A 27082-nucleotide genomic window follows, 5' to 3' on the forward strand; every position below is an offset into this window, starting at 1 on the left:
GCATAGCTGCTCATGGAGCAAACTCATTTGATCTGCACTTGAGCAATGCCACCATAAACAAGCACTCCTGGCCACAGAAGAAAGCCTGGGGCTCTCAGGGGGACACGTCCAAAATGTGTATAAACATCCGCTCTCAGGGAGAAAGGCATCTGCACAAGAGCCCTGACAGGCTGTCACACCACACTTGGCTTTAGACACAGATAAATAGGTTTCTGACCCTGATGACAGCCAGCACTGATTGAGAAATTACAGAGGTCTAATACAGGAACAAGACCAGACGACCACAATCACTTAGCTTTACAAAATTGAACATGCAGATATTCAGAAAGAAATTCACTGCATCAAGGATATGCTTTATTTAGACTAAAACATTAAGCCAGAGAGCATGCAAGTACTATTATTCTTTGTTTGCTTGTTTTAGAAAAGAGTCAGATGCCCTTGAAGGCTATCACATGTTGTGAAGATAATTGATATAGAAGACCAAATAATGCTGTAAGACCAAATGTGGAGCTGTTACACTGCAGTAAAGATTAAATAACTCTTCTGTCCCACTGAACGCAAAGGCACTGCACTACCACTGTAACTGCCAAATAAAATTTAGTCTGGAGTGTTTAGTATCTAAATAAAGTAGTTACTCAAGGCATTTAGACTCTTCTTCCAAACTAAATTTTAGAGGGAAAAACAACTTCAGAGTTTTTGCAACTCTCTTTCTCTGATTCGTATCTATTTAAGCCAGACAACATAGCACACCACATGTTTTTGTATTCCTGAGGAAATGACTGAACTGTTTGGAAGCAAGGAACAAGTCCATTTGAAACTCTGGACAAAAACCCAGAGAGAGATTACTGAATTAAAAAAAGAGTTAAAGTTGTACGAATGGGAATAATTTCTTTAACGTCTCTGGTTCTTCATCCATGTGAATGAAAAAAAAAACAGGCAAATTTTACTCTCAAGTACACTATTAATTAACTGTACTTTTCATTGCTGTGCTATCAGCTATGTAATAATGAACACTAAAAATAAAACTACAAACCAGTCTATTATTGTGTAACTTAAGAGATATCCATATTTGATTACAGCCCAATATACTCTCTGTAAATAAAAGACTACCCCATTTATTTTCTACTGAGATAATTTCATACTAATATAAATATCCTGTGGTCTTTAATCTTATGACCACTGCAAAATAATAATGTATTTTAACAGAACCACTTTGTATTATAATGAAACTCATCGACATTGTGCAATGTTCTGTACACATGTAAATTAGGAGATAAAAACCTGTACTACAGTTGTACTGGCCCATACTCAGAGCCACACTGCTGCCAGAAAGAGGCCATGAAGTGGTGGACCCTGGGCAGCACACAACTGCTTCTCAGTGGCAGGACTCTTCCAGGGCACAAAGCTACCCGACTGCTCCAGCACCCGACTGCTCCAGCACCCGACTGCTCCAGCACCGACTTGGGTGGCTATGGGATGTAGAAGAGTAGGACTCTACCACGAGGGTCACCCCAAGCACGGCCCTGACAACCAAGAGCATCAGCTGAGGCTCAGCTTGGGATCCCCTGCCTGTAACTGCAAACTGGTCAGAACTGGGCCCTCAGTGTGACACAGCAGAGACAGGGGAGGGGCCCATCTCTGCTCTTTACTGATGACTTGTTTTCCAGTGAACTTTCACTTCCCATCTCTAGAGGCAGAGGTACTATTTCTCTGTCACCATGACCAAACCACAGAATTACTTAGTGGCCTTGCAGTCTGGGTCCTGCTGTGCTGTGCCTCTTGCAAAACTGCTCAAAAAAGCAGCTCCTGAGATTAGCAGAGAGTACAAAGGTGAAGGAAACACAGCCTTGGATGCAGGTCTGTGCTGCCAGATGACCCATAACCCACGCTGTCTCCTCTACTGAATAATTCTGCTGTAAAATTGCCTGTGCACAACTAACGTCAGCCTCACTAGCAGGTCTGACCTCCACGGGTCTGACACTGCTTGCTCCTCCCTTGACTGGGAAGGAGACATGGGGGTTCCTTTTGAATCAGCCTCTGCAGCACAGCAGAGCCATGGCTCCTCCCCAGACAGGCAGACAGGCTTTATGCCAGCACTCCAGCTTGCTGGCCCAGAGGGACCAGCTGCCTGCAGGGAAGGAGCTGGACTCATTTAACACATCTTTAACAGTCATCTACAGAGCACCTGCCCCACCAAGGAAAGCACAAGAGTGCACCACATACACAGAGAGAAACACTAACAACCTACAGCTACCTGTGAGTTACAAACACACCTGCAGGAAAGGCTGTGACCTTGCTCTGCTGCAGGTACGAAGCTGCAGCGTGCAGCAGCAGACTGCCTCTGGCGCACCAGCGCTCTGCAGAAACCCATGCCTGCCTAACAGCTCCGCAGCTCATGAAAACCCCACTCACTGTCAGAAACCCCCTTCCTCAAGTGCCAGCTAAAAACAGATGAAAGAGTGAACTAAAAAGGAAAGACGGGAAAAGTCCATAGACATTCTTGCAACTAAGACAATGAAAACATTTATCAAACAGAAATATGAGTGAAAGGATCCTACTGCTTTGCTTACCAAAATAGAGTCTCTCATTAAGTTAGTTCACTTACTTTTATTAAAGCATAGGGTATTGATTTTAGTAAAACAAAACAAACTGACTGAAGCATTGTAGGATGGGATGATATAAAACACTTCCCAGAACATCCTGAAGTAACATCTGTTTCAACTGTGCTAAGAAATAAAGTAATTTCACAACCAAATTAGTAAGACGACATCCATTTGGAAACACTACTGCTGTGGCAGCCAGTGGACCCTTTCTATGAATCCTTGTACTGAATGAGACTCAATTCTGAAAATAGCCTGCAGTGCCTGACCTCCAGCAATGCACACAGAATCACCCAGCTGCAAATGGAAGGGGTTGTGCTGCACTTGCCACACTGACTTAAATTTTGCTTGTTAGGGACAGAGTGAGCATAGCATAAAGGAGAACTGAAATATGATTTAAATGTCCTCATGCTAATCTCTTCTATATTAAAAAGGAACATTAATCTAAAGGACTGCATTACTGCTTTTTTGCATGCTTACCCACGTGTTGGTGTGTGCCTACACATTGTTTTGTATAAACCTGAGAGAGCCACATTTGGTTACAATTCATGAAACAACCAACCAAGCACGTTAACAGAGACGAGTATTTTAAGCAATGGTTCCTACTGTTGGCTGCATTATGACTTTAGTTTTCTCATAGTCCCAAATATGAATTTACTGGCACTAATCCTGTGTCACTGTACTCAGATCAGGAAATAAAAATAAAATTGTGGCATGTGTACACGTCTGCTTTGAGCTGTTGAAACTGAAAAATAATTCTGGGGTTGCTCTGGAGTTGAAGCACGTAAAGTACAGCCTGTTTTTGAGCTGTCTAGCTGTACAGACACTTAATTTGGTTCCTGATCTGAAAGCCAGCAGCAGTGGGCAACAGCCCACAGGCAGCCCTGTTCCTCCTGCAAGATGGGAGGCAAAGAACTGGCTGTGCAGCACAGTGCCAGGGTGTCCCAAGGAGCACTGCAGTGCCACAGCCTGTAGTATCTGTGCACTGATGCTGCCTCAGATCCTCTCCTTGACTGGGTGACACAGTTTTATCAGAAGAGAGGAAAAGAAAATGGGGTATCGCCTCACACTGGGCTAACAGGTTCTAAAGCCAATTTACTGTGACAATCCTACAACATTTTCTGCTTTTCTCCCCCACATACAGTTTTTCTTGAAACAGCCAAGGCATAAAGCTCTGTGGGAGAATAACAGTTACATTAACTGAATCAAATAAGATACAAAATATTTAGTGGCATTCTGTAGATCCACAAAATGTGGGGCCAAATAACCATGAGGGTCCTTTCTGCTGAGATGATTTTTTTCTAAGGATTTAGCTATATTTTGAGGAGCATTAATTGTCACTATGTTTTTGGAAATAAAAGTTGAAGAACTCACCTAACAGAGTGAATACAGGTTTTCTAATGGAAGGTATACAGAGATAAACAGATCTCCCTAAATTCTACCTTTGACAGCAAGAAAGAAATAAAATAACTGTCAGAAAAGTACTAATGAAGATATATTTATTTTATACATATGTATGTGAACTTATTTTTCCCTTTGCTGCCATTTTACAAATTGAAAGGGAGAGCTTCTGCCAGGGAAGCATTGTTTCCCTTTTTATGTAGAAGATACCAGCCTTGCTCATACATTAATCAGCGTCAGTCTTGCTCATACATTAGTCAGTACCCTCTAATATCGGAGCTAGAAATTTGTATCACAAGGGCCAAATTTATCCATAGGTTAGCTCAATGACCTCTCTGGATTGCATTAGAGAGGGATCTGGCACAGGATGTTCAGTTCCCAAAGGCGTACGTGCACAGTGGGTTGATGCCAATCATCTCTGTATTTGCTGAAACGAGGGATTACTGCAGAGCAAGAACTTCAGCCACAGCATTCGACTTCATGGAACACTGCACTGTGCCTCCTTACTATGATACAAGAGAAACAGATACAACGTAATCGGTGAAGACATTTTACTGTGACCAGACAAGAGATTTCTGATAGACTCTCATTACCCCATCCCTTGTCCTTCTGTAGAAAATATGATTATCTGTGCTTCTCCTTCTTCCTGCCAAGCCTAAGCTGTTGATCCTGCATGTCAGACTGATATGCACCATACATCACTCAGAGCAAGCTTTCTGCTCTGCCTGACAACGTGCTGTGAAAACCAAAGTCAAATTCCAGCAAGTAATTCCCTGAGAAGGTTCCCCTGAGTGAATGGAAAACATCCAATGGGAATCTTCTCAAACCCAGGAATTTCCTAGAGCATATGAAACTGCAAATGAAACATCTATTTACAAAAGTCCCACACAGATCACTCACTTTCTTAACTTTAAGAAATAAGTTGCAATGGGAATGAAATTAACAAAAGACTATTAATTAACAATATTAATTCAGGCAAGGGAGAACTAAGCAGTACAAAGACATACAGACCAGCATTTCATTATATTGGACTTGATGATCTTAAAGGTCTTTTCCAAACTATTGCTTCTATGATTCTATACTGATTTCTTCACTAGTTACTGACATTTGTGGGATTTCATAGGCAGACAAGTACACCTGCTAACAACTTGCTTCAACTAGAACTCACTGTGCTCACTGATAGAAGCCAAAAAGCAACACATACCACAGGCTGCAGTGGGGCACCAGGCATCATGGCATTGGCAAGCTGCATCTGCTGGGCCAGCATGGCCATGTTCTTCTGCTGAATCAGGTTATTGCGTCCATTGATCTCCAGCTGCGTTTTTAAGTGGGGTGGTGGGTGAAGATATTTGCAGTTTTCCCTTGAACATCGACCCTGAAGAAGAGAATTGACATAGCTGGCTTAGAAGCTATAGATGTATCTTCATTCCTTATGTCTTGAGCTAAAACAAATGCAAACATGCATGCTACAAGCTGGAGGAAAGCCCCTGCAACTGATCAAGGCTGTTGCATACTGACCAGAGCAATTTGACGATTCCACTATTAGCTGCTTGCTTTGCTTCTCTAAGTTATGTATTTCTGCAGTACAACTTTAAAAAAACAACGTTTCTTTTAAAAGTTGCTGAAGGCAAGCAAATATTAGTTGTTCTGAAAGCACAGCATGCCCATCTGCTATGGGCACACCATTTTGACCAGTGAAAGCTGTGCCCATGAGGCCTCAGAATGGCTCCACCCGTGCAACAACACAAATGCCCAAGGCTCTCTTCTCTTTCTGCTGTGCAGGGGAACAAGAGGCACTGAGCGTACAATAAAACATGTGGTCAAAGCACCATTATGACCAGGAAAACAGTACCAGCTCTGCACTTTCACTAGACCTGGAATACAGCATCTTTGAAGAAAACCTTTTACATACGATGCTTTTTTGTTGCAGTTGTGTAAACCGAACAAGAAAATCAGAACTGACTTGTTTCTAATTTTTTCATCAAATTCAGATGTGGTAAACAACAAGTTTAATGCATTAACTTTATTTGGATGACAGGGCATTCATCAATTCGACGAGCATTCACATTGAGAAAGAACAAAAAATCCTTCTATGTACAACATATACCCACTGTACCTCCCTGTTACCAAGTAAACCAGCTTTGCACGTAAGACAACCCCACTTGGCAAACTCTCCCAAGATGGCCTCTTGCTCCAGGAGTCACCTGTGGGCTCCCAGCTGGGTGCGGGAAGCTGGGCACGGAGGTGGCTTCTGAAAACCAACCCCTAGTGCCCTGGCTGGTAAAAACCTCTGAAAGGCTGAGCCAGAGCAATGGGTGCTGCCTGCACGGCCGCTTGGCACAGTGTGCAGCACAGGAGGCCAGGGGAGGAAAGCCCTGTCCTGAGGAAGAGAATCCCTTCTTCTCAGGGCATGTGAGCTCTGGTCTCACATGCCAGGTGACTTCCGAAAAGGAAAATTCATTCATGTGGAAGCTTTACACACTAATTTTTCTTTAAAATTGGAACACTCGAGCTCATATTTTCGCTAAAGGGGTGACACATTGAAAAAAAAAAAACAAAAACAAAAACAAAAAACCAAACAAAAACTAAAAAGGAGAATTGAATCCCTTAAAAAACCATTCCTTAAATTATATTTTTTCCTCTTTACTCATTCATTTTTGAATAAATCCAAACAGCAACAATGACGAGGCAAAAGACAGCCTTAATTTAAGAAACCGTTTTTATCAAGAAACAAATTAATTCAATTTAGTTTGACCTTATACTGCAATTTTGCTCAGAAAGTTAAAATATATTCTTGTTATCAGATCTGCCAGAAATCTAATCTGCATGATGATTTTTGTCTCCCCTTGAGGCTAGGATAAGCGGTTTGCTGCTGCTCCTCTCCTAGGCTGTCTCTCCTGCTGGCAGTCCAAAGTTCTTAAAAGTAATTTTCATAATTATTTATCTGACATCTATGTGCACAGGAAGATACACTTAATACAAAGAAAAATATGGGAAGTTTTGTGGATATCTTCAGGTCTCCAGGCTACCCACCAAGATTATAGAAAGCCCTGTGTAGATAAAGACCACTACTGTAGTGAACAGCAAAGAAATTCCATTTTTCAGAGCATCTGTTCATAAGCCCTGCGCATATTCCCTTGAACAAAATGCATTTTCCATTACATGATCCTGTCTGCCTCCAGAGATGACAGGAGAGCTGAGCAATGCTGGCCAGCTACAATGGGAAGGTGCAGACAAACAGAAACCCCAGCATCTGGCCGTGCCATGCTCGCTGCCACCTTTGCTGGTCTGGACACTGGTCTTGCTGGTCTTCTTGCTTGTGGCAAGAGCCAGAGGGCTCCCAGGTCCCTGGTGTGGAACCTTTGCCTACCCCCCCCACAGCCCTGGAGAGGGCTCCCATGGGTGCTTGCTCACTGTACAGAGGGGTGCCGTGGGCTGTCCTCAGCAGAGCTGATGCACAGAAGGGACCACCAAAGTCACTTGCAAGAAAATCTCCATAAATAACACAGCTCTGAATGATAGAAGATAACCAAGACAGGCCAGATAATACACAAAAGCTAAAAGCATAACAACTATGCTACAGATAAGACAGGGAAAAAACATGCAGCCTGAGAAAATATTTTTACAGGGGAATGGAGTATCCTATTGCAAATAAGGATCAGGATACACCAGTAACAAACATTAACAATTCCCAAGGAGAAAATACAACTTGGTGGTGGCAACAGGAATCAGTGTTGATGGCGCGTGAATTTTAGTCACTGTGCTTGCTCGTAATTGAAAGCACGTTTTTGTCTGTGTGCCTACATGCACATACAGAGGTGTGCATGGCCTGGGGTGGACCAGCAGAAATATTGTGCTGGACATCTCCCACCCAGCTCACCAGCACATCATGCTTTTGCCTGGGAGGTGGGGGGAAAGCATGCTTTCAGCCTGGGGGATGCTTTCAGACAAAACAACCCTCAGTTCTCTCCTTTAGTGCCTTACTGACAACACTATTCATACTGTTAATACTGTTCAGTATTTAAGCCATCTTGCACAGATAATCCAATCTCATTTCAGCACACATCTCCCTCCCAGCATTTCACAATTATATGAAATGGTAGGTAAAAGGCAAGCGCTTTGGAGCAGCTTTATTTACGTAATTTTTTCTCTTGATACTAAACCCCATGTTAATTATTGCTACCACTAAGTAAGATGGGGTAAAATTACATGTTTACTAGCTGCCTGCAAGATGATATCTTACATTAGCACAATGTAAAAATCAGACTTAATTACTACTAAATGGGTAACATGAAACTACAACATGTGTTGCTGGAATCAGAGAGGAGCAATTAGCAAACGTGATTCTGAAATGCAAATTAAATTCAGTGTCCTCAGTTTAGTGGTGGGGTTTAGGCTGCTCCACAACTCCCCGGACTGGATCCTAAGCCTGGCAGTATGGGTTGCATAGCATGACCATTTAATGTACTTCATAGACTCAAGTGCTTTAGGGCCAGAAGAAATCATTGCAGCAACCTAATGCACTGCCCTCTCCCTTGTTTCCAAATCAAGGCCATCATTTCTGTTCACTTAGCAGGTGATCTTTAAGGAAGACAATTTACTCTCAGTTAAGGACTACAAGAATATACCATATTCCTGAGGTAAACTGTGATTATGGTTAGTCATCATTAGATACTATAAAAAAGCTTACATCCTTCTTGTTTGTATGTTGCTTTGGAGCCTAGTGCAGTTTTAACCTTCAATCTCTTCTAATTTTCAGATCTCAGAAAATTTTCTCTGTTCGGGAATGGGGTTTCTTGTCTTACTTTTACTCCACAGACCTTTAAAAATGGTCAACGGAGCATCCAGGAGTCAGAAACCAAACACTGAAAAGCACTGTCAAAAATCTCCATCAAGAACAGGGACTGAATTGATCTCCTTTACAGTGCACGCAAGTAGTTTCTTAGTTACTTTTTCACTAGATTCTGCCAACTCCAGTCAACAGAGTTTAAGGCATATTTTAGTCTCTCTGAACCTTTCTGAACTCTTCACCACATTTTCAGTCATAAAAACGAATACTACAAGAGAGTAAATTTAGTGAAGCAGAAGTTGAGGTTGTGTCCTGAAATGCTGAAATGCTGCATCAACACACTGGTAGGGTTTTACCAGAACTCTGCTGAACTAAAACTTACCAAACATGCCCCCGAGGCTCCTCAGGTACACTCTCCGGCAGAGGCGCCCCCCGCAGACCTCGAGTCCCTTGAGACAAGTGGGACAAGGCCTCCCTCATGGGCAGAGCCAGCAGGGAAGCTTGGGGTGCACAGCATGACACTAAGTGTGGGAAACACCCGCACAGCACTATGGTATTTGGGCGAAAACCTGTCCCTGGCCAGCACCCACCTGACAGCAGTGCCACCAAGAACAAGCCCCGAGCACTGCAGTGAGCCATCTGCACACCCTGCTCACAAATACACCCTGTGGAGTGAGGAAGAGGGTGACCCGAGTCATCAGCCAGGCAGCTCTGTGTCCTCCCAGAAGGAATGCCAGAGCAGGACACGCAGGCCGCTCTCACATGATGTTTTTCTCCAGCTATCACATCAACAATGCTCAGGCAGAGAGCCCAGATGAACTGAACAGCAGCTCGACTGTCATTAAATCAGGGCAGCATGAGGTCTGCAGTATTTTAAGCTGTCTAGCCTTGGCCCAAGCAGGTGATGGGGACCGGGAGAGAGAGGTATGGGTAGCCCCTGCATGGGGCCCAGGAAGTGCACGACACTGCCATGCAGTGCTGGGCATGCATCTGGTGTTACCTGCCCCAGTAGGGCTGGGGCAGTGAGAGTACCCTTCTTTGCTAGTAAGGTCTCCTAGGGCCTCGCTCTGCAGTGCTTTCTGTGCCCATGTTAAATGTTTACACTTCACTGACACAAGCACATAGCAAGCACACCCTGAGCTGATGAGCAGCCATGCAGGGGCCTGGCTGCCTCCTCAGCACCCTTCTGGAAGGATGGAGCCAGGGCCTGTAGGCCCAGCATCACCCAAGGGGCTCTGTCAGTCTGTTCACCCCCACTGCCTGCTAGATCAGGGCCACCTCTGAATAGCTGCCCAATCTAAATGCCATGCTGACATCGTGAAATGGTGACAGCATGCAAGGGCAGTGCCAAGAAGACATTTGTTTGCAAGCTGATCTACCTGCATGTTACCTTCTGCACCACTCCTCCTCCTAGTAGTGTCAGTGCCACCGGGAGCCCTGTTCCTGCCTGTGTGTGGCGCTGAGACAGTGCGGCTTCTGTGCCTGGTGCAGGCAGTGAGCCAGAAGCTGGCTCCAGGGATACGTGGCATCTCCACCCAAAAACGTCCAGAGGTCTTTGTCTGTCACCCGCTCCCTGTCACTCACTGCCAGGTCCCTTGCTCAGAGGAGCTGGCAGACTTGCCAGTGGCTTCACAAGGACACAGCACACACCACTGGTTGTGCCAGCGCCACCAGGCAGTATCGGCACCCAGTGATGCTCCAGGTTTGCATGCTGGCCAAAACCGCAGCAGTCAGGTACATGAAAAAAGCCAAACCTTGAGCAGCTGCAAAGGCAGCAACTGAGGAGCAGGAGCTGCCATACTGCATGAGGAGCCTGCCAGAAGTGAGAGACCCCAAATGGCCAGAGACACTGGGATGCTACACAGAAACCATCGAACACAGCTTCAACATGCCATTCAACAGCAAACATGGCTCAAACATTGACCCTTGCAGCTCCCTAAGAAATAAAATATAGCCCCACAAACACACAGAGCACTGAACACCTTAAAAATTAGTTATTGTTAATCTCAATATTCTTCATGAGCCACAAACCAAACCCTTAAATCTAGATACTCTCCTGAAAATTTCTGCACTTTTAAAAAACTGCTAGTCAGATTTTTGTGCTGAAGAGTTTTTAGTTGGAAACAGGGATTAATAAAAATGTGTCTGTAGGAAAATATTTACTTTGATTATTCATTTGTTGACAGAAAACACCTGTTCTCTTTGACTTCTCTATTTATTTCCCTCGACAGGTGGAAGCAAGTGGCGTTGCCAGTCGGCACATGCCCATCATGTGCATTTCACTTTCACTGCTCAGAAACGATGTAAAGAAGGACAATCCTCTCCAGTTGTGGGATCAAGATGCTGTGGCCGCAGCCTAGCTGTGTATGCCTAACGCAGTGGTGTTCAGCCTCCTGTAACACCTTATGCAGGGCAGCATGGGACTAATCAAAGTCTGGTGATAAGGAAGCAGGTCAGGAGTTACTGTTCCCAGTGCCTTCAGGGGGCAGGGACACACATCTGTCCTCCCACAGGCCTCCAAAAGCATCTTCCAGCTATGCAGTTCGGTTCTATTCCCCACGAAGTGGGAGGCATTTCCTGTGAATATTCGCAGAATTGTGGAAAACATGGAAATCTCAGAAAAAAAGAAACCACAGTCAATCCTGTCTCAGAAAAATCACTCCAAAAATTCTGCATTCTGAAAATTCAGTGTATTTCGACACAACTTGGATCATCTGATGTGCTAGATATTGATGTTACACTAGATATTTAAGACTTTCACAAGCAAGAAATGAGCTTGTTTCTGTGAAGCGCAGTATGTACTGTTTTTCAGATCCCACACTAAATGTTAGAAATACAACAGCAATTCTTGCTCTCTGAAAATAATTTCCTTCCAGAAAATGCCCTGATTGCATGTTTAATAATGAAAAAGTATTCCTAGGATTCACTTCTGAGATTGCAAGCTACTTCATCCACTGCAGTTACAGCTTGGGTAATACAGGTACTAATAATTTTTACTTTTTCCTTAAGGGAATATTTAATGGAAATATCAGCAGAAGTCAGTAAGTAATTACCAAGAAGATAATTTGATCTTAGCGTGCTGTGGAGCCCTCTGTGTGACTGTGCTGCTGCCTGGCAGAGAAGTATGACCCACCAGAAACCTCGGGGCATGTGGTGCTGCAACAGCCCCAGTGCTCACCCACAGCCACAGGGCAGCCCACAGCTTTGGGCAAAATCCTCCATGGCCTGTAAATGCTCTTTTAAATGCCAGCTCTCAGGGTGGCATCAGGACCAGCCCCCGCATCCATGACCCTGGCATCTCCGGCACTCTACTGCTGGTCTCTACCTCTGCTCCAGTAAGGCACATGTGAATCCCTAATCCCAAGCACACTCAGGCCAAAGTGCACATGCTTTGTGCAAGTGTCTTCACTAAGGTGTGAAAAGCAAGTCCTTGACTCTGAGTAGTTGCTATTAGGCCTTCAAAGCTGTTTTAAAAACTTAACATAAACTTTAAGCTAATTGAAATTGGAAACAGTTACTTTCCAACACCTCCTTAGAAACACTATCTATTCTGTCATGCAAAGGAAGAACAGCAAACTGTGGACTTGGCTCCAGCCTAAAACTTTATTGGAAAGCACAGCCTGGTAAGGCACTAAATAAGGTCAAATTAGCAAACTGGGTTGTGCCAGAGGCTATTGTTCCTCTGGGCACAACCCACGAGGACCCCATGGTGCCTGCACAAGGGACCTACAGGAGCCCTGGGCAGCTCGAGCACAAGGGAATTCCCAAAGCCAAGATGTCCTCTCCTTAAAAACTGTGAGCAGGCAATGGGAGGTCTTCCACACCGAGTCCTCGTGGGGTCCAGGGAAGACCGAGAGCACCCCACTATGCCATCACGCACTGTGACACCCAACGTGAACACTCCTCTTGCAGAAGGTTCAGCGGGATACCACCGCATGCACCTCCAGTACACCCTGAATCTCAGGCTGAGGTTCCTCAAATCAGGGCTAACCCTGCATTTGGCTATTTCCATGGGATGCTATTTGCAGTAACATAATACATAACCATTGTCAGTATTCTCTGTAGCATCCAGATGGGTTCTGGACAGCAACAGGGTGCGCACAGCTGTTGGGGACACCACTTAGCACCACCTGGTTGTGACCAAACCAGCATGACAAGGGAGAGGACAGAGGGGCAACACTGCGCTTGCATTTCTATTTGCAATGTTAGCAGCAATTAGACAGACTGCCAGTGCTGGGATGCCTGCAGTTTTGGAGAGGAGGCATCCTTTGCAGAAGAGGCTGAAGGTCTTGGGAGGATCAGCAAATATCAGATTGGGCACAGACATAGACATACAGAGACTAAATACAGATCACAGTTACTGCTGTCATTTGATAAACACCAGAGAGCACAGTAATCTTGCCATCGCTATTTAAGCTTATCCCTCTGCAGCAGCATAAAAACAGAAAAAGCAGACAGACCCAGCAAGCCACTGCTGTGCTCCATTGACTCTGCATGTCCCAGCACAGCACTGACTCCTTACTTCAGCTGCCTAACTCCATGCAGAGCTTTCCTCGGTGTTCCTGGAGGCAGGCAACACCAACCGCTCTCTGCGTATCTGAAGTAAATACATCTGTATGGGCAAGTTTCATTAAATGCAATTGGTCTGAGAAAGTCTTAAAACTAAGCTGCGCCAGCCTGCTGGGTCTGTTTGTTTATGCTATTTTTACACCACTGCGGTAGCACAACCCGAGTTACCAAGCACTTGCTCCACAAATCCGTGCGTGTTTATACAAGAACTACTGCTCACAAAAGCAAATGGGAAAGCTTCTTTTTTTTCATCAACCCACCAACACCGTACCATTAAAATATCAATAGAAGTCCAGGGCAGAGAACCAAGAGCACCAACATGCTACTCACTGCGTGCAGAGATGTTACTGGAACAAACCCCTGAAGCCCTTGGAATAAGCCCCATGAGCTCTCCTCTAAGGTCCCAGCACTGGCCCGGTCTCTGCAGGCAGAGCCACAACACTTGGAGGAGTGTGAAGCTGTTTGTGGTGCAGTGCAGACACCAGTGGGTGACAATGCTGCAGCGGCTTCCTCACCCTGACCGAAGGCCAGATTATCACTTCAGAGCTGAGATGCTCACCTGCAACCCCCACAGTGCTGCTCCTCGCCGCCCTCAGCTAAACGTTGAGCAAAAAAAGGGACTGCTACCTATAAACACAGCATAAGTACAGGGCTGATGCAACAACCTTTCAGTTTAGATTTTTAGCACACATTGGTGCTCAGGATGTTCTGGAGACAAATTAATTCTCCAATTAAAAACTGTTGCTTAGCAACAGGGTTTGAGATGCAGAAGGGAAAAGCTGGGTGCCCATGACGGCTTGCTGTGGGCAGGCAGGAGGGGCATGAGGAGCTGCCTCTGCCCCAGCCTGCAGCCAGCACTGGACACTCGCCACAAAGGAGGTGTCCATGCAGCACCTTCTGTGCAACAGGTAAAAACAGCCTCCAGTGCCACAGGGAAACATAAGCTGTGGAATTAAACTCTGCTCTTGCTTATTTCAAAATAAATAGAAGTGAAAGAAACATCAGCCCCAGGGAGCTGCTCTGAGTTTTGAGCAAATATTTTTTCCTCAGGTGGTTTTGTGAAATTATGGTTAAATATGTGATCCTGCATGCAGCATTGCTGTTATTGCTGCTAACATTAAATCAATGAGACAACCTCCACACCCCAGGATGCAAAGAACCTGGCTTTGAATCATAAAAATATCAACCACAGGCAAGCTGTAATTTCTGCTGACAGCCTTCGGCAGCTACCATGGCCTTCAACCATTTGCAACATTACGATGGACTCACAACACTTTCATGCCATTAGTTACCAAATCCTGCTTTTCCAGATTAGACATAGAACCCTCTAATATTTAATAGGCTATTTACTGAAAACAAAAGAAAAAGCTTCTTGCAGCCTGCAGACACTTCTGAGTGCTGTACATCCCGATAGCACAAACATTTACCACCCCATCACTATTTAACAATTATTAATGACAGACACAATTAAATCAATCACATTGGGGTATTCCAAACATGCCATGGTACTGAATGGCAATAGCCACAGCTGAGGATGCTCCACTCACATCTCCTCTTGGCTGGAAAGCTCTGCTCATCGCTACCACCTCTGCAGCGGTGCTGCTGGTCCCCCCTGTGCTGCTGGCACCCAAACTGACTTGCACCAACACCAGCCAGAGCTAGCAAACCAGCAGCCACACTGAACAGCACAGCTCTAACAGGTTAAAAATTTTTGCTCTGAAACAAACACGAAAACACCTCCCTCTTTTAGGGAGTATAAATTCCTTCCAACAGCAGAGAGCTCGGCGCGTTAAAATCCAAGCAGAAAGATGGCTGTTATGCAAAATCCGAGTATTGCCTGTAAATGGAAGAACTATTTATACTGATGCACATGTGTTTTACAGGAAAACATTTAACTACACGTAAGCTATGATTTGCTTTTTAAAAATAAACTGCACACACTTTATTGTGGTCATTGGCCTGCCAAGCAAACACAAACTTTTAAAATATTAAATAAAAAGAGTTACTGGACCTATTTTACTGACTTGTAGCATACAAACTGCAGTCCCAGCAAGCCAACAGCTATGCTCGTGACTCTGAAGGCAGACCATGACTCAGAGGCAGGACCACAATTGCTGAGGTGCTGCAGAGCATTGAGGAACAGACCATTCTGAGATGCAGCCCAACACACACCAGAGGAGTCAAGACACCTCAGCTCCTCTGCCAGCTCCTCACTGCCCTGGCACACGGCCAGCCATTCTCCTGTTGCTATGGGACCACAGAGCCTCTCCCCAGAGCTGGTCCAACACTGTAGCCGGCTGCTGGTTCATCGCCAAACCCACCGGCTGGGAGCGATGCTCAGGCAGAATGCCTATCCATGACAGCAGGGGCAGGCCCTGCCATGGCCAGGCCCTGGCTCACAGATCAACAGCCTGCAGCACAAGCTTAGACATTCCCAAAGAATTTTCATGTGCAACCTGCTGGTGGCAAATATACATCTTCAGAGAAAGGGAGCGAGTGCATCAGCCCCATGAAGATCCCTCAGCCCTGCCCCTGGCTGGGCTGTGGCATGGGGACAATGATGAAGCACGAGCTGTTATTCACATTCACCGCAGACATGTTTTTCGCACTTAAGGTGAAAGCTAAAAATGAATTCAGCTTTTTTTCCAGGGTGAAACAGCTGGGATCATTTTCTTTTGTCCAAAACTGCATGCTACGGATGCATCAGGAGCTTGGTTTTGGGTTTTTGTCCCCCAAGAGGGTATGAGCATCCTTCACCCAGCCAGGTCCCCACAAGGTTCCTCCAGAGACTAAACTGGACAAACCACCATTTGCTGAACAGTAATGAGGTGTGCTTCCTCACATGAGTGGTGTGAGGACATAACTGTGTGACACGGTCCTTCACTGGGGACCAGATTATTGAGGGAGGTGAAATCCCATTAGCAGCACTCCATCACAGTGAGCAAATAGCCTTTTAAACATGTATGCGCATATCCATCTGGGATGGAAATACCTGATTTTATACTCTGCACAAACCATACAGAAGATCTCTCCTTTAAAAACAAATTTCTATTTTTGAAATTAGGCTGCTTCAAAGCTCATTAAAACCCAGGCAGCCCTGTTACCAGCACCCCTGATCCCTGCACAGGCCCTGGCAGAGATGGCCCTTGGCACACACACTGCTCTTGACTTCAAACTGGTGACTTTCCTGACAGTGGAGGCAACAGGGGTCACTCAGGGCTCAAGCCCGAAATCTGATTCAGCATGTCTGCCTCCAATCTTGCTGGTTCTTGCCTCCTGCACCATGGTGCTTTCACCCTGAGGGGATAAAGAGCGATGTTGCTGCATTTTGCTGGTTTTGTAGCCATTCAAGCAGTGCATTCCTTTGCTGGTTCCTCTACAGCACTAGCACAACAGAGGAAATGCTACAAGCTCCAGAGCACCAGCAGAAAGGCAAAACAATGCTTTGCGTCTATGTAAAAAAGATGAAAATCACCTGTGTATTTCTGGTTTTATAAGTGATTTTAATGCATAAAACAAAAAATACACCACAGCATGGCAAAACCCAGCAGGTTCTTGTTTCTGTGTACAGTAACCACATTCCTGCCACCACTGTGGTAGGGCTACCCTGCGAGCAAGCCTGCCAGTACAATGACCTATGACAAATACATGGAGAACTGGGAGAGAAAAAGATATCCCCTTGATATACTCATTTCCTCCTTGAGTACAGTGAGTGCCCACGGAGTGTCAGAGGACTGCAGCCACAGAGGCTGGCAGTGATGGATGCCACAGTTTAGGTCTCCCCAATCGTTAACAGCTCCAGCTGCCCTTCAGACCTCATCTGTTTGCCAGTTATCACCGCCATGCTTTGTTCTGCCCAAGCACACGTCTCTGGTCTGGAAAATTGCCCCTAAACATCCTGCTGAGACCAATTCCACCTCCCTGCCAGTCCCACCTCCCGCTGCCAGTGGCTGTGGAGGTGAGCAGGCTGCCACCAGTCCCCACTATATAATACTAGTCTCAAAACAATTAAAGAAACTTATAAGCAAGGCAGACTCCAACCTACAAAGTAAGCACAAAACTGCAGTGGTCGACATAGACCACTCCTGCAGCTGTGGGGTGTGAGTGCTTCAGACAGATAGGGGACAGCACAGTGCTAAGCCCAGTATGGCCATGCAGAGACTGGCAGCCACAACACTCACAGCAGAGTCCCTGCTCACAGAGTTAAAACAGCAGAAAGCATGATAAGGGGTTGATTAAACAGCAGCAGAAGAGAATAAATATTGGCAACAACTGCTTAATTTCTGTTAAACAAAGGATTTCACATAAACACACAGCAGTCAGTTACAGCTGAACATCCCTGTTGTAGAACACTGAAGCTGAGGAGCACAGCACTGGGTGTACACTGCATCCATGGCACTAAGTGACATCAGGAGGGGTGCCATGCCCCAGGCCATGTCTGTACTGAGACAAACTCACAGCAGGCAGCAGCCTTGGCTGGGTACAGCCCTGTGCTGCCCCACCTCACCAAGTATACATTTCTGTCAGCACTGACATTAATGAAGTTCTCATGGAAAACACATTTTTAATGAATGGCAACAGTAGAAGGATAAAAATAACCCATAACCCGGATATCTTTCCAGAGCCTTCAATTCAGCTTGAATTTGTCTTCCCATAAGGCTTTCTGTTGGACTGCAAGAGCTGCCAAGTGTTAGTAAAGACAAGCAGGAGGTATTTTTAAGAACAACAACAAAAAAAGCTCTGGGTTTTATTAGGTAGCTGAAAAATGCATTTTATTCAGGCCTTAAACAGGGGTCTTGGGAAGTAGATTTGTAGTGGGGAGCATGACACTGTCATGAAAGCAAAGGAACCCCGCAGCCAGCTGTGACACCAGAGCAGCAATGGCATGCACACTGTGCCATGGCACCAACACACAGAATCATAGAATCGTTAGGGTTGGAAAGGACCTTAAGATCATCTAGTTCCAACCCCCCTGCCATGGGCAGGGACACCTAACACTAAATCGTATCACCCAAGGCCTCGTCCAACCTGGTTTTGAACACTGCCAGGGATGGAGCATTCACAACCTCCCTGGACAACCCATTCCAGTGCCTCACCACCCTAACAGGAAAGAATTTCCTTCTTATATCCAACCTAAACTTCCCCTGTTTAAGTTTTAACCCGTTACCCCTTGTCCTGTCACTACAGTCTCTAATGAAGAGTCCCTCTCCAGCATCCCTATAGGGCCCCTTCAGATACTGGAAGGCTGCTATGAGGTCTCCACGCAGCCTTCTCTTCTCCAGGCTGAACAGCCCCAACTTCCACTGCCTGTCTTCATACGGGAGGTGCTCCAGTCCCCTGATCATCCTCGTGGCCCTCCTCTGGACTTGTTCCAACAGTTCCATGTCCTTTTTATGTTGAGGACACCAGAACTGCACACATTACTCCAGGTGAGGTCTCACAAGAGCAGAGTAGAGGGGCAGGATCACCTCCTTCAACCTGCTGGTCACGCTCCTTTTGATGCAGCCCAGGATACTGTTGGCTTTCTGGGCTGCAAGCGCACACTGCTGGCTCATGTTCATTTTCTCATCAACCAACACCCCCAAGTCCTTCTCCACAGGGCTGCTCTGAATCTCTCCTCTGCCCAACCTGTAGCTGTGCCTGGGATTCTCCGACTCAGGTGTAGGACCTTGCACTTTCCCTTGCTTGTGTTTCAACCAATCTCCTCTGCAAAGCCCCAAACCAGCCAATTCACAGTCAACACGAATCAACATAATTTTTGCTTTACTTGTCTTAAAGACCTTCCTCCATTTATCACTGGGCTTTAAAGTCCCCACAGAGCTTCCCTGGCAGCCCTGGGCAGGCTCCCCAGCACCCTGGGAACCACCCCTTGGGCACCTCCCTATCCCCATTCCCGCTTGGCTTTGGACACCACCTCAGCAAACCTCTTTCAAGCATGTGCATCTTTTCATTTTGGACTATAAACTTATTTATTAAACTTATAAAAGGGCCTGTTGTAGAAACCAAACAAATAATTTCTGCTTATAAAGCACTGTAAACACTCAGCAAATACACTGAGTACATCTGGTTAAGTTCTGATTCTAGGAATACCAATCAAGGCTCTGCCACTCTCTGGAAAAGAGTTTAGCTTTAACTAATAAATGGTCTGGAGCTGTTTTAAGCTTGGTTCAAGGCTGCTATTACTCTAAGGCCTTAACGCAAGGCCCTTCTGCTTTCCCCCACATTGTCTCAGTCCTCCCAGGGCCCACCCTCCAGTGCAGGTGCCTGGCTCAGCAGGAGCCTCTGCAGCAGAAACAGAGCCCCTCTTGCACAGAGCTGTCTTCTTGGGGCTGAGGAGGAGGATGGAGCCAGGGGAGAATGCCTGGGGCAGTGAGCAGCCACAACCGCCTCCTCATACCCCAGCTCAGCTTGGACATGCAAAGCACATGCAGGACACACTGACTGCAAACATGCTCCTTCCAGCTTCACACTTCATCATGGCCACTGGTTCAGGGGATGACTTCACTCCATCTCCAGTTAGCCCAGCTGTAATTATGTGCTGTGCTGCAGCTACTGCAATGGATTATTTTGATTTATTCAGCTAAATTAAATCATCAGTGGCTGAGCAGAATTATTTTCAAATATCTTTCACTGATTTATTTATCATGTATTTCTTTCTATGATTTTATGGCTGTTACTGCCAAAAAGAGAAAAAAAAAAGTAAGAGGCCTTTTTCAGTTATTCCTGGTCACTTTGGGAGTTTTTTGCCAAAATCTGTGCTACTGGAATAGGTACAAACCAAGTGTTTCCCAAGTTGGCTCCAGAGACAGAGACAGGATGTAACAAGAGCCCCCACAGCAGCAGCCCCATGTGCCTGCTCCAGCTGCACTACACTACTTCCCTGCCCAACAGTGCTGGTGGCCCCAGACTCCTGCAGACACCTACTTTGCCTTTACACAAGGAGAAATGTGACTCATTTGAATTTGCAAAGTGAGATGCTTTGTCTCACTTTTTTGGCATGATGCGGTCTTGGTTATAATAACTAAATTGATTCGGCTACAAGTTTTACACTTTTTAATTATCTTTGTGCATCTTTTCATAGCCAGTGTAGCAATAAAGCACACCAAAGCGATAACTTAATGACGTCTGTATATCTTGTGGAGAAAAGTCTCAAGTTCTCCAATTTATCACTTTAGTTTACACTGCTAATGGCACTTGTACGGGAAGGAATGCAGAGGAGCCATCATATTGCTATGAAATTCAACAGGCTTAAAAAAAAAGAAAGAGAAAAGAAAACAGCGTAAGCAGACTCCCAGCATGAAACCAGAAGGAAAGAAAACAGCCCAGCGGCAAAACCCTCCCTGCTGTTCCTAGCGTCTGCTTGGAGCTGCCCTGGGCTTTGCTGGCCGGGCTCAGCAATTCTAGCCAGTCCTGCCCAGGGATTGGGACAGAGGACATGCCCTGGGACTTGCCTGAGCCTCTCTTCCAGCTGGCGGCGTGTGATGGATGCACCTTCTGCTCCAGCCTGGCAAGCCCTCGCCCCATCATCACCAGCAGTTCAAACTGCACAATCACAGTAGGAGCAGACAGGGAGAAACAAGGGGAAGCACAAACTAATCTCTGGCTCCAGGAATAGTGGCATAGGGACAGGGACGTTTATGCCTCCACCACTTTTCTTTGCACCCTCCTCCTCCTGCACAGCACCCACAACAGCATCACCGAAGTGTCTGTCCAGCTCAAGTCATTCTACAGCCAGGGAGTAATGTTCCCACTGGAGGCTTTGCCAAACCACAGAATCTTTGCTTCCTTACAGAAACTGAAGTATGTTTCCAATCATGTAAATACAATTTGGAATTGTTACTCATATTGTTACAAATACTTGGATACCCACATGTGTCTGTATATATGCATTGTATGTATCAGTTTATCAATATTTATATTTACACCACCCAAGACACACAAACTCCACAGACTGAGAAAGATTAACACTGCATTTCTTCTTAAGTAACCTTCCCCTACCTCCAACCAGTGCTGTACTGCAGGACAAGAGGGAATTGCATTTTTTCTCCAGCCCTATACAAGAAACCATAATGCCGCCTCAAGAGGCCGTTATCTCACACCGGTTGCACGTAAGTAGCAACAGAAAGTACAAGACATTTCTAGCAAGGACTTCCGAAATGGCTCTCTAAACTCTTAATGCCATCAAATCCTGTTAGAGCAATCTCTAACAGGAGTAATCTCTAGAGTAATTCATATGATCCTTACTCAAGCACGTAATAACTAACACTTGAAGAGTAAAATGAATGACTCTACGTCAATACCAAGTAAAACATGCAAGATTTAACCTGTTCATTGCTACAGCTTCACACAGTGTCACCAAGCAAGAGGCTGTGGATGAAGCAGTACTGTACAAAGCCTCACCAGCTGTAGGCATAGAGGATTACTTACATCAGTGTTTCTGTTCACAGTGAATAATCTCCCTGTAAATGACTTGGTTTGAAAAACATCCCCTTGCTGCCCAGCCTCTGCCCTTAGGATCTCAGTTGTACCACGTAAACCACAAAAATGAGCAATGATCCGAAGATCCACTGGATTCTACTGCAACTGTTTAACGGATGTACTGCAGCATAATTAATATTTAATAGTATTTTCAGGCTTCCAATTTGTTTTGTGTGGTATGACAGAGAACAGGCAATTTGTCAAACACTGCAGACTGGGGAAACAGGTGGCTGCCCCATCCCTGGCAGTGTTCAAGGCCAGGCTGGACAGGCTTGGAGCAATCTGGTCTAGTGGAAGGTTCCTGCCCATGGCAGGAAGGTTGTAACTAGATGATCTTTAAGGTCCCTTCCAACCCAAACCATTCCATGATTCTATCATACAGTCCTTGTTCAGCAGAGCTGCTGAAACAGGTCAGTGTTCTTTGTGGCAAATTCAAAAAGGGAGTAACCACAAGAGAGATGACACCGTGGATGTTATCACATACTTTTTACATAACTGATGTATTTAAAAACTATTTAGAAACCTGCCCTGGCTGCCTGCAGGGGGGTTCCCACTGTTCCAGCCCTGGCTCCTCTGGTGCCATGAGGGTGTTCACACTGCCTCTGGTACCTGCCTGCAGGCTCTTTACCATCCCTTTGACTCAAGCACACTCTTCTTAGTAGAAAATATCAAACACAACTTTTAAGGTAGATTTATGCACATGTAAAATATCCCAGATGTAACTGTTTCCATCTGGTTTTGCAGTGCACTGGCATTTTAAGTCTCCTCCACCTGGTGAAAAGGGGGAGGAGGCTGGCATGAATTGGATAATTAGTGTCCTCACCCTAGTGTAAATACAGATAATTCTCCATTATAGGTGCTATATTTAAAACTGAATTGCTATAGTTTAAAAATAAAATCTTGCTTTTGTGATTTCAAGAGAGAAAAATTGTACATGCATACAGCAAATAAGCTGAGGCCAAAGACAGCAACCTTGAGCCCGCAGCAAGCGGGATATGGCACTGGAGTGGCCCTGGCCATGCTTCTGTGGCAGAAGTGATGCTGCGTCGATGCTCCATTTACAAAGCTCTTCCCTCAGTTGCACAGGCACGACAACATAGCAGTACTACAGCATCTTCAGAATAAAGCTGACCTGGAACATACAGGACTGGCAAAGCAAACAAGCAGCACAAGGAGGGAAAGGCACCACCGCTGTGCCAAGCCTCCTGTGCAGAGCCCAGGACTGGCTGACACCTGCAGCACATCCCCCATTTGGTACCATGCTGTGCTTAGGCAGGGTACCCGGCCCTTCCCATGTGCTGACAGGACCAGCATTCCTCCCACCTGCAGCTGGATGTGGCTGGAGACTGAAGCACCCCCCACTGCTCAACAGGTGTACAGGAGCTAGGGGTAAGCTCCAGAACAAGGGCCAGGAGGGCAAGGAAATCATTTAGTTCAGAAAGGGGAAGCGCACCTTTCCCTCCTTGAAGCTCTGATGAGGCTTTATGGCAATGATACACCACTGCATTGCAATGACAGGGACTGAGACGGGAGCAACGTTAACAGATTACAGCTGCAAACTGCTGTGCTTCTAAATGGGAGGGATTTGGTAACCAACTCACAATATACTTACTGCAATACTAAAAATACCCTTTAAAGAAGATATAAAACATTTTCAGAAAATTTCACTGTAATTATACATATGGTTAATTTTCCTCCTTAAGCCCTGCATCTCATTTTCAGCTCGATGTTGCAACAGCTTTCCACAGTGCAGAAGCCGCTCTCACAGCTGTGCCTGCCTGCCCTTTCACCTCTGCTGCAAAGTGCCTGGTGGTTTTTGCACACTAGTAATTCAAAGGTAGTACTTTACGTAACGGGGGAAGCAGCAGAAGCTGGTGAATCCCCAGCATCCCAGCAGTATCCGGAACTGCCCACCTCACCACTGTTGCTGCAATGTATCCCTGTTTTTCAGGCATAAAACTGGCAGAGCACTGTAACCTGTGGGACTAACTTAAACACAAAGATAAACCCAAGAGCTGATAACAGGCTGCCACAACACTCAAACCAGACACAATGTGGAGGTGTATTTGGAAGAGGACAGCCTTAACACAGATGGTTCAGGTACAGTCATGAAGACACTGTAAAGGGAAGCTGGACCCAGACAGTCAAACAGTGACAAAAAGGAGGATACTCCTCACCCCTACTCTCCTGCATTAATCTCACAGGTTTTGTTTGGATGTCTGAAATCCTCATTGCTACATCTCTTCTGTAACATCCTACAACCATCATGCTTGTTTGGGAGGCTCACTCTGTATTTACCCCACTAAGAGAAGTGATTCCTGCAAACCTTCATGCAGTATTACCCCTACCACACATGGCTCTTCTGCTAGTATACTTTTGCAGTGACAGTATTCAGTTTCTCCTGAAAACTACTCATGCAGGGTCCCTTCTCGGGTTAGGTTTTAAGTAAATGGCATACTATATTATGCAGGTGGTGAAACTTGGGAGCTGTCTTTCCATCCTAATTAACAACTTGGCTGTTGAGGGAAAAAGCCCCAGGTGAAACGAGGACACAGACTGCAATGCTCTGCTGTGCTGGGGGAGACGTCAGTGGTCGAGCAGCCTGCCAACACTGCGTAGCCTCTTCACGCATTTACAGTTAAGGTCATTGCTGAATAACAAAAAAATTAATGTCATATCAATAAATTGTTCTCTGCTTTCCAACAGTACACTGATGGACCTCCTTTAGCAATCTGAAGGTCAACTGCTCTCATGATTTTCTGGCTGGATTTATATTGAAGAAAGGTTGATTTAAAAACATTGGTGAAAACTGCAGTCCCACACCACCATCACTAGAAATCACTGCTGGAATCATAACCTGAAAATGCCAACACATTCACATGTTTGGCATTTTTCACTGATGTGGTTTACATAATAATTATATATTTCTCTATTTTCTTGCTCTTTTGTAGTATTTTTTCTCTGTTTTTAGCAAATAGAGAATCGCAACATGTTATTTTGAATACAACTAGAATAAATTGGTCAGGCAAATATTTAATTGATTGAAAAATAATTAATATGGATTGACTGAAACTGTTCCTAGATTTGACTAGAAATTACCCAACAACATTAGTAGGGAAAGCTGTAGCTGCCCCATCCCTGGCAGTGTTCAAGGCCAGGCTGGACAGGGCCTGAACAACCTGGTCTAGTGGAAGGTATCCCTGCCTGTGGCAGCGGGGTTGGAACTAGATGAATCATTAAAGTCCTTTCCAACCAAAACTATTCTGTGATTCTATGAAAATACTATTTTATTCAAATGAAATTACAAATTCTCATTAAAACATGGAAAACTGTTAATTTTAAAATAGGACTTGACTTTATGACTGAGCACAAGTGAAACAAAGTGTTCTGATTTTGTATTTTGTGTGGCCACCCAAACAGGGAACTCCACTATCTTCTTTCTCTTATCAAGATCTCATAGCAGCATTGCAGTGCCCCAGGTGCAGCAGACAGTGCTGCTGCTTCTCTCTTATCCCCCCACCCACATGGGCCCATATGGTTGCTCCACTGTGGGTCCTATGCCTGCACTGGGCACCTTGGTACACTGGTGGCTGCTGCTAGCCGTGATCAATGCATCCAGCCCCATTGAGGTGTCTGCGCTGTACTGCCTTTCTGTGCTTTTGATTTCTTCTCCTGACGAAGTCTCTCTTCCCCCAGGCAAATCCAAATGTATGATGTGCCTATTCAGGTCCACCTCTGCAGCAGAACTACTCTACCGCAGCCCGGGTAGCCTCACTGCTGTGTACCCTCTGCTTCAGGTCTGCAAAACTAGAGGTGAATGGATCTGCCAAAAGGTTAATTAAAAGCTGGAAGTACCAGAACTCTGCATCCTACCCCAAACACAGCCAGCTCTCAGATAACAGGCTCTAACACCTCTCTTGTGACAGGGGAGACCCGCTGGCCTGGGATTAATCAAAGGAGCACTGGAGTAAATGGAGCACTGAGATGCTACCAGTCCGAAATGTTAACTGAAGTTCCCAGCAGCTTCAGACTTTCTGTGCCCTGCAGAAGTTATTTGGTATTTGGCAAGAGTTAGTGCATCCTGCCTGCTGGTCTCCCTCCTTTGGAAGGGACTACAATGGGTATGGACTAATTTCACCTGTTTTTGGTATCTCAAAGCTGTGCTGAAAAATCAGCTTACACTTCAGTCAAATACCGAAAATGGTGTACTCCAAATTTTAAACATCTAAATGGTCATTTCCACACTAAAAGGCAGATGGAGGTCTTAGCCAGGACCAGTGGTGCCCCTCTGAACAGGCAGACTTGCGCAGAGGAGATGCCCAAGCATGCACCAACAGCAAGACCTAAATGATGCCTTCTCCCTGCTGATACAATTGGTTCAGGGGGAGAGGACTGGTTTCTGTGGAAGGGGAAAAGACAGAATGTGGAATCTGCCAGGACCTGAGGTACTCCTTAAAAATACAAAAATTATTTTTAGATAAATAAAACATTTCCCTGAAACCAAGGCCAACCACTCAAATAGAGTGACTCAGGAGATTATTTCAAAGGCATCCACTGAGCTCTGCTCTGAGATTCTGCTTTCATTTGACTGTGAAAAGCAGAAAGTGAATCTTCACTGAGTGAATGCCAAGCATGGGGCTCTAACAAATCTTTACACAACTAATAAGGAGCAGGTTAGTGCCTCTAAGGGATGCAACTGTTATTTTGCAAAGTTTAACAATTGTGAATTAGCAGCATGAGAAATGATCTTGAATCCCTGTCGGTAATGCCACACCGAAATCTCCGCTGAGCAACATGCTCTGCTTCACTGCACAGTTCTGTAGGAGCTGGCTGGCATTTTCAGTCAAACCAGACAAAATAAACCCGCTCACTGGGAAAACTCGCTCACTGCACGGCACAGCCATCCACTGAAAGTCACTGACAGGTGGCATGGAAAAGTGACCTGCTTTTCAGAGATGCAAACAGTTCTCTGGTCCCTAACCCCGACAGGAGAGAGACATTTTACAATACAGTAAACTTTCTTAGATGGAAACATATTGTTTCAATAAAATCCAAACCTTTCTACTTTATTACTGCACACACTCTGCACTGTCAAAATAAACTAAGAACAGTAGCTATGGAGGGAAAGGTGAGAGATGTTAGGGGACTGCAACAGAGACTCTCTCAGGCAAATAAAAGCCCTACTGCAGCTGCAGGGACACATGTGTGGGTGCCACTCAGGCAGACGTGTGCGACAGCAGAGGAC

At 45.4% G+C, this 27082-nt stretch overlaps 1 protein-coding gene across 15 annotated transcripts in view; it reads right to left on the minus strand.

Annotated features, from left to right (window-relative positions):
* The window catches only part of MBNL1 (muscleblind like splicing regulator 1), a 104019-nt gene that overhangs the window by 23012 nt on the left and 53925 nt on the right, over positions 1-27082 (minus strand). For all 15 annotated transcript variants that reach the window (XM_061452751.1, XM_061452746.1, XM_061452737.1 and 12 more), the window contains one exon: positions 5206-5376. In XM_061452751.1, the coding sequence (XP_061308735.1) occupies positions 5206-5274 (69 nt within the window). In that variant the 5' untranslated portion in view covers positions 5275-5376. The remainder of the gene's footprint in view (positions 1-5205; positions 5377-27082) is intronic.

Source organism: Pezoporus flaviventris, unplaced genomic scaffold, assembly GCF_033815535.1.
Source record: "Pezoporus flaviventris isolate CSIRO_AGI_PZ_B2104156 unplaced genomic scaffold, CSIRO_AGI_Pfla_v1 ptg000013l, whole genome shotgun sequence".
Taxonomy (NCBI): domain Eukaryota; kingdom Metazoa; phylum Chordata; class Aves; order Psittaciformes; family Psittacidae; genus Pezoporus; species Pezoporus flaviventris.